This window comes from Phlebotomus argentipes, unplaced genomic scaffold, assembly GCF_947086385.1.
Source record: "Phlebotomus argentipes unplaced genomic scaffold, Phlebotomus argentipes genome assembly scaffold_18, whole genome shotgun sequence".
Taxonomy (NCBI): Eukaryota; Metazoa; Arthropoda; class Insecta; order Diptera; family Psychodidae; genus Phlebotomus; species Phlebotomus argentipes.
This window is the reverse complement of record NW_026776177.1, coordinates 11786914-11799586: the sequence shown is the minus strand read 5'-3', so window position 1 is coordinate 11799586 and position 12673 is coordinate 11786914. Positions and strand designations below refer to the sequence as shown.

The window sequence follows — 12673 nt, the reverse complement described above, 5'->3', positions numbered from 1 at the left end:
GATTGTCGCCCATTTGTCTGGCTCCTCGTCATGACTCCAAGAGTTGGGCACGTGGAAGACGATGAGTGTCGATTGTCATTAGATGTCACAGTAAATCAAATTCACTCCTGTGGGAGGAAACTTTAGACAAGGGGGCCAAAGTGGGAAACCGTCTGTCATTCCTTATTACCCGACCTTATTATGACTTCTGCATTATCACTACTCCAAATCCCAATTGGAGTATTTAGCGAAGTTGTTGTGCAAGAAAAATCCCCAAGTAAATCGCGGACATGAGTCACGGTTGGATTTTTCAGCAGATTTATTCTTGTGAAGAAAATAAAATGTCACGAGTAATTTTATGTATTTATTCTACAGTTACAGTTTTACACTTTTTTTTTACTTCCTTCATACTGTCGATTTAGAGAAAGTTAAGAGATTACAGTGCAATTATAATGAGCTATCAAAAATTACTCATTATTACACTTCTCCTTGGCAATTAGTTATCATTTAAGCCATTCACTCAGATAAAGATTGTGTAGTTTCGTGTTATTTTGAATATCAAATGTGCATAGTCTTCAAAATTTGTACACGGGTTAAAGTGTAGATAATTAACGTATATTTAATTAAACTCAATGAATAAATTTCATTAATTGTTTGAATTTCAGCTTTTACGCGAAATATATATTTTATCAACAATACAAAGATGTTAAATAGTCACTTAAGCCACGTAACCAAATTACCAAAAGTATCCAAATTTATCAAAGAACAATAGGGTATTGTAGTGAACGGGACTTTTGCGGATTTAGCTTTTCAGTTAAATTCCAAGTACTTATATTTGTTCTTGCTAATTAAAAGGGTAATTTTCATAAGGCATGAGCCAAATGAAAAGTTCTGAATTTACTCACAATATCAATGCTGTCTTGTTAAATTTTCCCAATATTCCAAATAAATGGCCAAATAAAGTGTAGACAGGTTAATAACCTATAAATCAAATTCTAAAGTGATTCGTCATTTAATCAGGTTCTCAATGTTTTCACGCTTCTCTTCCTAATGTTCTTAAGCAACCAATTTTTCAAATACAATATATTTGTTCCAGTCACACTTTGAATGGCTTCTGACGTACATTCTAAGTTAAATTTTCACTTTCAGAGCTTGTCTGTAGAAAAAGAATTCAATTAATCCACTTTTGCTGTATAAATCCCATTGAGATGCGCAAATTAACCACTTTAGCGTCTTTTTCTCCAGAACAATGAGCAATTTGGGCAATGTTTTTGACGCATTTTGCAAAGTGTTACAAGACTTCTGCTAGTAGGGAAATGGCCTAGAAGACCCTGAGGCGGGTTTTTCTTAGTTCTGGGGACGCATGAAGAGTTGATCGCTTCACTGGGCAGAGTGTCTTGAGTGTTTTGCTTTGGGAGAATCTACTGGATTTTCCTGTTTTGCCCATGAGTCGACAGGTGATAAATGGTTGCTCGCAAACAGTCACATATCCAATGTAAAGTGCACAAAAATATTGACACAAGCACAGTTTGGGTCTTTAAAGGCTGGCACGATCTCTAATGAGACGCCAGTTGATCCGTGAGCGCAGAAAGGAAAAGTTACAGTGCGAATCTCCAAATTTCATACACACAGCTCAGCCATGAAGATCTTCGCAATGTCAGCACTGTTCGGTGAGTTTGAGTGACACAGAACGGATTAAGAGTGCCGAATCCTCGAGAAAGCCGTGGATTTATTGCTGAATTAACGATGCGCTTCTATTTTTTATTGACTGATCAGACGCAAAAGCCTCATTGTAAATTATGGAAACAATCAGTTTCTTTTTCAACTTGAAAATAAGTCAACGATAATCCCTAGAGATTTTTCTGTCATGGAGTTTAAAAGCAAGTTTGGCGTAATTTCCATATTATCAACAAAATGTTTATTCAAGCAAATGAACCAGAAGTGATATTCAAAATTTGTTTATCACACAAGAATTCTGCCACACACTTGATGAATTATTCATCTTGGCAAAATCGAATTTTCCCAATGGCAAAACTCACTCATTATAGGTGCAATCTAAATTGTCCACAATTTCACACCAGGAATTGACTTTCCAGGCTCGCTCGCTATGTGAGAAGAAAGTTTCAATACCTCCTCACGTGGAGCAAATTGGCAATTGTCGGCCAATTTGCTGGCATTATTTATGGTCGAGGACGCCTCATAAGTGTTGAGCGAGAATTCCGGATGCAGATCGATGGGCAATTAATGTGTAATTTCGGGCCAGTCGCGAGTTATGTAAGAGCAGAGAGATGATTTACGACGAGCAAATGAGACACACTTTTGGTGATCTCTTTCCACTACGTGCTCTATGCATCCGACGGAGTTTCTAATACTGATCTCACTAACTGTTAGAGAGACTGTGATGTGAATTATGGGGACAGAAGTGAAATCAATAACAGTGCTGAGATAATATCTTTCTTTAGTCAAAATAAAGGGATTATTGTGAGTTTTGAGCCTGATTATGTTCAATTAATATGGATATAAATTAATATGGAGATTTATTTATTTATTTTTTCAAACGTTGTTTTTATTCAACCGACCATTAAGAGGAACTGATATTTTATACTTCTCTTAACATGTAGCGCATAAATATACTCCTCTTCAAGCTCTTAATCTATTTGATCTCGTCATAAGAATTGACTTTCCGCAATGCATCTTTAATTAACCTACGGAGATTTAATGACACTGCAATTCTGAATTACCAAGTCCACCTTGAGCGCATCTTAATGCAGAATTTACTCTTTTTTTCTTATTTCTACAGGGCTTGTGTGCCTCGTTAGCGGACGTCCCCAGTACTTCCAGGACTCCGGCGAAGAGGGATGGTCTTGGGGATCTAGCAGCGGAGAGGAGAGCCAGCCGAGTCGAGACCAGCAAATCCGACCAAATCAGCCCAGTTTACCCAGACCAAACCGGCCAAATCCACCCTCAGGAACCGGCAGTATCGTCAGCCCTACGAGGCAGCCCTTAAGCAACGTCCCCGACACCACAGCAATCGTTGGGATCACCACTGAGCCAACCGAGGAGTTCTCCAGGTGCTTCGACGCCTGCCCATCAACCGCTCAATACAACCCTGTGTGCGGTTCAGATATGCAGAGCTACCACAATATGGCCAGGTTCGACTGCGCCGTTTCCTGTGGCGCCAACATTCGAGTGCTGTTCGCCGGAACCTGCGTTCCAGTATCTGGATGAGGATCCAAATATCTTCAGCTGGGGGGGAAAATAAGACTTGGAGAAATTGTCACATGAATTTCTCATCTTTAATTGCCTTAATCGATCAATAAAACACTTCTATATGACAATTTTTCACGCTTGTGCGATCATGCCGACCGTCATTCTATGCGGGAGAGACTTTCGCTGAATTTTGGCGCACTTTTTTGGACGCCCCGGAGAAATGCTCGCGAAAGCCGCGATGGAGTGGCGGAAGCTTTAATAGGTGCCATTCTTCACCTGAGCCATCAGTAGAGCTTGAAGATTGAGTCTCACAACACCTCGCGACCGTACAGTGTGATCAGTGATCATCTGTGGGATTATCATTACCAGTGACCTTGTGTGAATATTTAGCAAAGTGATTTATATACTGGATTACAAACACAATTGGGATGTGGATTACCAAACTTTTGATCTTGATCGCAGGTCAGAAATTCAATTTCTCTCGGGCTCATTTACGATGCAGCTGGCGAGATAGTTAATCTATTGAGTGAAAAGCCGTTTGGCGGAAATCTTCCGCAACTTAACCCGGATTCTCTTGCAGTCTCTGTCGCTGTGGCCACTGATGGACAAGACGAAGAGACCGCCGAGAGTCAACGCGAGTCGAGATATGTCAAGAATGAGAGGCCTCTGTATGTAATCAGACCCATTAGACCTACACGAAAGTCTCACTCCTCGTCAGGATCCTCTCTAAGTTCCACCCTGAGTTCATCCTTGAAGAGTTTATTGCCCAACTTCAGCTTCGATGGCTTTGATTGGGGTTTCTTGGGAGGAAGTAAGAGTCCTCCAAAAGTCACTTACAAGATCGTGAAATTCAAGAAAGAACCACCGATCTCGTCACCAATCATCAAAGCTGCTCCTTTGTCATCTCTTCACACGACTTTTAATGCGGATTTCGATGCCATGTCACAGAAAAAGAAGTATCCAGCCTACAATCCCAAGCCTCTGATCCTAGAGCCTGCATTCTTCCCAATTCAGATGAAATCGGAACCCGAACCTGTGATTCTCTCTCCGAAAGCCCCAATTCAAGAACCACCCGTTCAACTTTCCCAAGTGATTGTTGGCAAACCTTCGTCTTCCGGGGTCAACATTCCTCCACACATCGAAGCCTCTCTCATTGAGAACGATCAAGGTGTTTATCATGACCTCACAGGAGAAATAAGTCCATCTTCAGAACCCTACAAGTTCGATTTTGGTGGCCAAGAACTCCTTGTGGAGTCCAAACCCATTAGCCTTGGCCCAGAGTTGCTGCCCAGAGAGCACTTCAAGTTCAACAGAGATCAACCTGATATGGACTTTACTTATGCCTCTGACGATGTCATCAATATTGTAAATCCGCCGAGGCACAGCAATGTCGAGCAAAAGAGCAATAATCAAGTGAGTTTTGCTCCTGCGGATGCAATCAACGTTGTCAAGGCTCCTTCTGAGTATCTTCCCAAGCAGAGAGGTCATCAGGAGAGGAATAAATTCATTTCTCCAACTCAGGCAACGCCAGGTGAATAGTCAAACTCACACTTTCAAGCAAGAAGAGAGCAAGACGCTATTGTAATTGTTTAATATGATTTTACTTCAGAATTTCATCAGAAGAAACCATCATCATCTTTTGAAAATCGTTTAAAGACATCCCCGCAAACTTTCAACAACCAAGATTCCACTTATGAAGTGATTGAGGATGTTCCTGAAGATCGCAGGTATCCTTATCTGCCTCTGGGAGGGGATAAGAAAGAAGTTCCTCACATTGGCATCGGAAAGTACATGGAAGACGCCAGGAAAATGTATTTAGAAGCCACAAGGAAAGCTAAAGAAGCTTTAAGATACACTATTGCATCATTCCCATCAACAAAGAGTCCTTCGGAGAAAGTGGAAATAATCACAGAGGGATACAAGAACTTCGAATCATCCCGAAGGAATCACCACAGATCAGTGAAGAAGGGGAAGGTTTTTCAGGATCGAGAGGAGAGATATTTCAATGAAAACAGAAAGAAATTCGACGAAGATGTAGACATAGATGAGTATTTTTTGCCTAAGAGAGAACCTCTCTACAATCAGTACCTTTTATCCACGTCAGAACCTACAAGCTCCACCTTCAATTTCCGTCCATCAGCGAGTATCAGCTTTGAAGAGAACGAAGCTAAACCCGGTCCTGATCAGGAAATTGATCTCAAAGACGACACGCCACTTTGGCCAGAGACACTCTTCAAGGAGGAAGCAATACCTTCATTGAATGAGATTCCTGAATTTGTTAATATCTCATTGACAGCTCTGAACTCAACAACACCGACTCCACAAGTTGATCCTCATGCCAATTTCAACGGTTTCTACATCCCGCCAATGCAGAACTTTGCTGAGAAGATTTCAGACTTTCTGAAGTTTCCAGATGAAGAAACAACGGAAAAATATTCTAATTTCCCTACAACAACGGCTAAAGTGACAACGACACCATTGGATCTGAAAGATAACTTGAAGAATTACACTCCCAGACCCACGTTCTTCGTGAAGATCACCACAACGCCACCACCTGTGCTCAGGAGAGCTAGTCCTACGAGTATTTCCTGCGAGAGGAGATGCATTCAGACTACAGTGACACAGGAATATCTGCCAGTGTGCGGAAGTGACGGAAAAAGCTACTCAAATCGAGGGAAGCTTGCCTGTGCCAACAATTGTGGCATGGAGGGTGAGCAGATTTATTTTAATAGTAGACATTATTCACGAGTTAACAATGAATATCAAAGCGAGCATATAGCCGAGGCTATTTCCTTTGTAACTGGGTTTCTTTTTCTTCCATCCAGAAATCTACGTGAAACACATCGGAAGCTGCACACCAACCAAATAATTCAACGCCATCCCGTAGAACAGTCTCCATCTCATCCCCTCAGTGCACTTTTCTAGTATTTATTGGTATTTATTGTGGGAAAATCTCTGAAAAATTGAGAGCTCAATAAAGGCGCCAACGAGGCTCTAGTCCACTTTATTTTTCCGCTACGCGGCGCTGCAAGCAATTTGTGTGCCATAACAATTGACATCGCGAATGTCAGCTTGCAAAAAAACGTAGAGGAAAAACCACACGAAAATTGTTTTTTCCTCCTACGTGTAGTCTTTTGAAAATATTAGACTTTTTCTTAGGTCTCCTCTATGTTTAGTGAGTGTAGCAGTAGATAAACCATGTCTGTGTTAAGTGAACAGGTGAGAAGGGGTGGGATTCGAGTGGGTGGAAGGCTTCCTGGCGGGACAGGAAATGGTGGGCTTCCCTATCAGCGGTCGGGCGTCTGATAAGACGACTCAGTCTCTCGTCGGCGGCCTCAGTGGATTGTCGCTCGTTTCAGAACTGTGATGTTCATCTGCACGCGGAGATCGAGGTGCTGAAGCAGGCGCTGGCCGATAAGCAGACGCAGCTGGTGGCGATGGAGACTGCGTGCCTCCGGGAGAGCGACAGGCAAGTTGAGCTGGAGGACAGTATCATCGCGTGGCAGGACAAGTACGACCGCCTCTATGAGTCCCACAAGCGAGTGCAGAAGGTCAACCAGAACCTGGAGGACAAGCTCCTGAAGCTGGTTGACAGGAATTCCGGGGAACGGGCGCAGCTCACGAGCGACGTGGCCACGCTGAGCGTCCGCCTGGCCCAGGCGAACTACAACATAGCTAATCTGCAGAGGGAAATCGTGAGTAGACATTCCTTGAGTTCTGGATTACCAGATAAGCACTTATCGAGACTTATAAACTGGTTTTTTGGCGTAATTGATGACTTCTGCCTAATCTTCCTTATCTCCCAAGTCGATTATATGGTAATTAAGCCATTCTACAAGTGCTAACAAGCCTAAATTCATTGATTGTTGGCGTCTAGAGGGAAAACATCATAAAATTGAGCATTTACTCGCCTCTTGTTCTCATTCTTGGTCTTTGATTGAGGCGCAAGAAGCAACCATGACATTCTTTTAATTGAATTTCCGGTGAGAATTCTAGAGTGCAGGCGTTTTTCGGGGTGGACAAAGTGAACTTCGTGGTGAGGAAATGGGTTAGCCAGTGATAAACTGGCAATAGTTCTTATCATGGGCCAGAGTTCGGGTCAATAAATCACTGGGAGGATCATCCGAATGAATTCTCCTCGCTCAGAGATGGAGAAATATTGTTTGCAATTGAGTTAGACAATTACACTTGGTGATCTCGTCTCTCTTTCTTCACCACTGCTTATCAGAGTGGCAATTTATTTGTGATGTGATAATACGAGACGCTGTTTGTGACAACAAATAGCGATAAATTCAACTGGCAATTGTTTGCTGATGGTCCCCTTTTCTCGCTTCAGGAGCGCTACAAAATGGATATGAGCTTAGCAATTCAGTTGCTGCAGTGCAAGCCAGATAGCTTCGTATCGCAGAAGATATCATCGGTGAGTCCAATGAAACGCCCTCAAATTGTCCCCACACAAAATGATTGGGAAAGCGCGCGAGCAAATGTGCTGAGCCAGTTGAAAAAGAGTTGTGGAAAACTTTTTTAATTGTGTCAAATGGAAGTGACGCAGCTTTGAGGAAACTTTTTGGGAAAGAAGGAAACATCGTGAGCCAAATTTGTGTCTCTGGGTATTGTTTCTTTGTCTTTTTTTTCTTTGTGCCTTAAATAAGCACAATTTTGAAGGGGATTCTTCCCGAACTTCCTTTCGGGATTCAGTGCAAAAAATGTTGTGAATCACAGCTCGATTGCTGTGCCATCATTAATCAGTTTGCAACTGCAATATTGCCAAATTAAGGTGGAAAGTCCAGTGAATGACACTTTATTTTAAAAATTTTGCCATCCAATTTTATATCAATACTTTCTGACCTATTCTGGATTGTCATATAATATTTTACAAGTGCCAAATACTTGAAATTTGTGTTTTTCTCAAGAGAAACTGAGTCTGCCATAGTCCGTGGCAGTGTAGAAATTTCATGAGTTTTACTTCAATATAACAATACAGTTTTCCTTTCTTCACTTCGCCATCATTGCAAATTAAATTAATTGATAGTGAGGTGGTTAATGGTAAAGTTGATCGGTTCCGCCACTGAAGCTGGATGGTTTATGGCTAAAAATACAACTTCAAGAGTTTTAATTGATTTTTCCACCTTATTTAATAACTCTCCTTCTCATTCCACTTTCCGTTGAGGCTGCGTTGAAATTGAATTGTGACAGATGAATTTATTGTCAATGTTTTTAAATGAAATTCCTGCTATTGCGCCCAGCTTCCGGCGGAGATTCAGTCGAAGGTGGCGTCGTACATGCGACTGGACACGAATTCTCACTCAGACTCGGAGGGAAGCACCAGCGGCACGGCGGACGCCACGAGGTCCTATCGTGTCCTCCCGGCCACGGACAGCCCGCCACCCCTCTGCCCATTCCCACCCACGGCCATGGTGTACTCAATGCGAGGACTCGGTAAGTGTTAGTAGCTTTGGTGTTGTTTATTTCTCTAACCACCCTTCATTTGGCAGCTTCAGAGTGCACAGAAAGTCACAAGAGCGCTTTTTATTACCTTAGATTTTGCGCACTATTTGCAAAAGATAGTAGAAAAAGAGAAAAAAAGACCTGAAAGACGGACACACTGTCTTTGCTTTTACTTCCTCTTGAATTATTGTGTATATAATTTGCTGCAAAACACCTTTTTATTTTGTAAAATAACATTTTGAGTAGATAAAAATGGTGAGGATTTTTGCATGTGAGTTCAACAGGTGAGCTGTAAGATTTTTTCTTTCTCTTATCTATCCACACACTTTTGGTGAGGTGAAGGGGGTTGGAAATTGAGTTTTGACGCAATTTTCACATTTCTGACTAATTTTTGGCTAATGAAACAGCATAAAAAGCGTCAAAATTCAATTTTTAACCCTCGTGCAATCTTCACAAGCTTTCACTTAGCATGACCACTTCTTTTACTGTAACTGTTGGTGACTTTTCCCTTTGGATTGGGTGATTTCCCACCCATTTTGCGGCTGACATCTAACTTTTCTCTCTTCTTTCGGTGACCAGATGCCGCCCAAGGGCAGGATGCACGAGATCAAGTGATCACGCCGTCGATGATGTCGAAATTTCTCGAGGATGAGCTAAAGTCTAGCGAATTGAAGCACTGCGAGAGTTGTCAGTGCACCACGAAGGATCTCACAGTGCTGCCGGACACGCAAAAGACCTACAGCGTGGGCACTCAAACCCTCCTTCACGGGGAGGCCAATAATGCGCTCTGCTTGCGCTGCAATAGCAATCTGAATTCCCCATCGCGCACCAACAGTCCGTATATCATGAAGCTGGTAAAGTCTAGCGACAGTGTGATTAGCGAAACGAAGAGCAGCGTGTCGAATTCCACGCAGAACGAGAAGCTCTTCACGCCAGCGAAGAAGGACGAATTGATGGTGAATCCGATTCTGGGGCATCATCGCATCTGCGATCGCACGAGTCTCAAGAGTCCACTGGAGCCGCTCACGGATCCCAGCGACGTGGCGGAGGACAAGCAAGCGGCCTTGCCGACGCCGGACAAGACGCCCAAGTCCATCAGCAGTCCAGACAAAGGACCTGCCACGATGGGGAGCACCAACAGCTTGTGGAGCAAGACGAGCAGCTCCGAGGGACACAAGATGTTCGAGACATTTAACAAGAATCTTATTAAAACCATTAAGGTAGGTGATTTCTGAATTTACTCGATTATCAGTTTGAAACATAAAATTTCGTTTTTCGTTACAAAAGTTATACTTTGCAATAGCAAGCGTAAAAGACTGGTATTTGTGACACACTAAATTTTATTCAGATAAAACAATGCTGCAATAGCGTTGTGTCTTCAAGCTACACACGTCTTATCTGCTGCTATCTGAAATGTTTTTTAGGCAAGAAAGGAAGCATTAATTTACATATATCGCTTTGTATAGAAAAAAAACTGAAATAGAAAGCGATATAAAATACAAAGCATTGGTAGTCAGTCAGATAAGAATGAGGTATTTTCAAAGAGAATTGCTACTTAAACGTAACAAATGTAGTAAACTTTATGAGTTTGCAATAATATTTAATTGAAATCTGATTTATGCGCCAATTACTTCAGTTTGCTAAAGTTTTTGAAACAAGAGATAATGCCATGACTTTGGCTTATGTTCGAAATTTCGACTCTTTGGAAAACCCTTGCAAAATTCAAATTGAACTTTATCAAATCACTTCTATAGAGCCACAATTGAATTCTGATATTCTAATAAATTTCTCTAATTTATTTCTCCATTAATCGAGCAGCGCAAATGCTTATCAATTGTTCTTGATTGTCTGTTTGCAGTCTGAAAATCCAAAGATAAACGGGCCACGTCTGTGTTCGGTGCGCATCCAGAATGGCTCGACAAACATTCTGCTGGACGGCGCCGAGGCCAGTCCCACGCCTGTGGTTTACACGCGTCGCCAGCGCTTCCTGGACGAGGAGCTGGACGACGCCAAGGATGTGATCACGACGGGTGAGGCGAAGATTTCAATGGTGATGGCGAATGGGAACAAGACAGACTCGGAAAAGTGCTTGGAGGCGGCGAGCGAGATGGACAAGGAGGCGAAGAAGGTGAAGTCCACGGGCACACAGTCCAGCTCGGTGTCCAGTGACACGGAACTGCAGGAGACGGTGATGCTGCGGCGGCAGCAACTCACGCGCGTGGCTGAATGGGTGCAGACGACGCAGCTGGACATACGAACACCGCCGGACGCTTCGCCCAGCGTCAATAACAACATGGAGCGGCAGCCGGAGGTGAACTGTGATGCCCCGAATGGGAACAAGGAGACGCCCGTGGATTTGGCGCAGATGGAGTACAATGTGAAGCAATTCCTGCTGAAGCAGAACGAGTGGTCAATTCACAACAGGAGCGCGCAGCCGGTCGGCAAACCGCACCGGACGGAAACGAACCTGTAGGAAGGCTTCGGGCAGTGATTCTCAAGTATCGTGATGTGAATTTATTTGTATATATTTTTTTGTTATTTAGTGGTTAATTTATAGACATTTTTTTCAATTGATTTAAAAACTTTTCTTATGGTTTTGAATGGGTTTTCTTTTTGTAGTGAAACCAGATTTTAAAATCCTTAAAAGCTAGTCAATTTGCTTTGCCATAATAGCAATTATTTGCGTGAAAACATAAGATTTTGAGAATCACTGAACAATTCATAAGATTTAAAGAGCGAATAAGAAAGAAACCACCATCAAAGGTATCGCTGATTGTATATTCTTAAAAAGTATGGCAAACCTATTTTAATTTGTGAGCTTCCAGACATTTTTTGGACTTTGCGAGAAAAAAGATACGAAAAGACAGATTTTGCCAAAGAGATATTAAATTTTCTGCCTCTGTCTTCCTCACAAAAGACACTGTTTTCCTTGGTTCGAGAGCAAGAAGGGAAGTCTTTAATAAGAGCAAAAAAAATATATCGCAAGAATATCATATTTGGGCTTCTAAATCGCTTTATATCGTCCCAAGAAAAAGGTTTATGAATAAGATGATATATCACATCTGAAGATTTCAAAGACGCTCTGAAAACATACTCAAAAGCGACGTTTTACTGATTATAAATACGGAATAGAAGCTGTATAGCCGATAATGAGAGTGAGATAAAGAATATCTTATGTACCACATACATATATTTTAATATTTAAACAAGAAATTAATTGATAAGTGAAGTGAGGATGCAAGCAACAAATTTTGACATAGAGAAGCAGACAATTCTCAAGATAATCTCCTTTCTATAAATGCTTAGTATCGAAGGACACGATTAAAAGAGGCGCATTTTATTGTAAAACCCTAAATAAAAACATTTACAGAAAAGTCTGCATTCCATTTGTTACCTCTTAAGCCTCTTAAGATAAAACATCATGCTATTTAGTGCACAACATGAGCTTCTATCCTTCTTTTCTGTGACACAAAACTGTAATAAGAAACTATCTTTGTGTTGTGTTTGAGTGCAAATTTTCATTGTTAAGTTTTCTAGGATATAAAACTATCGATATTTTCCGATACAAAAAAAGAAAAAAAGAGAAAAAAAAGCCGGTGAGCTTTTAAGCTGATTTGCTCAAGTTCGAATTTGCGCTTACTTTTCAAAGCACACATTTTTCTAGTCTCTCTTAAGGGAAAACCAAGCACAAAGAGAAGAGCATTTTATTTGTGACTCTGTCTTAAGCCATCACATTCCAAACCATGTCTTTGTGGGTGAATTAAGCATGCAAAGACATGAAAACTGATGTTTTGTTCATTTTGATGTTTAACCTGATAAGGCATTAAATAAAAGTGAGAAACACGACAGAAAACATGCATTTTTGATTTGCTGAAGGGCGTGCGTTGTTATTCTCTTCACTCTTATAAAAATAAAAGCCAAGGGATTTCCGGAGAAGCAAACTATAGAGGTTGATGGATTAAATTAGATATTTTATGTTAAATCTCACTGATTTAACACTTCAAATGTATCTGAAGAATTTGCTTCCAAGGGGAAA

The 12673-nt window shown here is 41.5% G+C and overlaps 2 protein-coding genes across 5 annotated transcripts; both read left to right on the top strand.

Moving 5' to 3' along the window:
• The first annotated feature begins 1514 nt into the window (after positions 1-1514).
• Positions 1515-3312, top strand: LOC132259707 (uncharacterized). Its single transcript, XM_059757438.1, has 2 exons — positions 1515-1649; positions 2780-3312. Exons 1-2 carry the CDS (start codon positions 1619-1621, stop codon positions 3205-3207), a joined length of 459 nt encoding a protein of 152 aa, XP_059613421.1. The 5' UTR covers positions 1515-1618; the 3' UTR covers positions 3208-3312.
• A 2723-nt stretch (positions 3313-6035) lies between these two features.
• Positions 6036-12490, top strand: LOC132259297 (uncharacterized). 4 transcript variants are annotated; one of them, XR_009468308.1, is made up of 6 exons: positions 6036-6408; positions 6549-6884; positions 7526-7609; positions 8436-8628; positions 8685-8921; positions 9217-9317. XR_009468308.1 is itself a non-coding variant. In XM_059756862.1 (6 exons), exons 1-6 carry the CDS (start codon positions 6388-6390, stop codon positions 11108-11110), a joined length of 1890 nt encoding a protein of 629 aa, XP_059612845.1. In that variant the 5' UTR covers positions 6228-6387; the 3' UTR covers positions 11111-12490. The 4 variants fall into 4 exon arrangements, 2 of the variants coding, with proteins under 2 accessions (XP_059612845.1, XP_059612844.1); XM_059756862.1 differs by lacking the exon at positions 8685-8921 and adding an exon at positions 10496-12490 and having other exon boundaries at positions 6228-6408; positions 9217-9857; XM_059756861.1 differs by lacking the exon at positions 8685-8921 and adding an exon at positions 10496-12490 and having other exon boundaries at positions 6228-6408; positions 8436-8634; positions 9217-9857.
• The last annotated feature ends 183 nt before the right edge of the window (positions 12491-12673 follow it).

Bases quoted from the DNA above. Each gene is read 5' to 3' on its own strand.
- LOC132259297 (XM_059756861.1), top strand. From the start codon at position 6,388: ATGTCTGTGTTAAGTGAACAG. The intron at 6,409-6,548 runs GTGAGAAGGGGT...CGCTCGTTTCAG, and splicing joins TGTCTGTGTTAAGTGAACAG to AACTGTGATGTTCATCTGCA. The intron at 6,885-7,525 runs GTGAGTAGACAT...TTCTCGCTTCAG, and splicing joins CTAATCTGCAGAGGGAAATC to GAGCGCTACAAAATGGATAT.
- LOC132259707 (XM_059757438.1), top strand. From the start codon at position 1,619: ATGAAGATCTTCGCAATGTCAGCACTGTTCG. The intron at 1,650-2,779 runs GTGAGTTTGAGT...TTATTTCTACAG, and splicing joins CGCAATGTCAGCACTGTTCG to GGCTTGTGTGCCTCGTTAGC.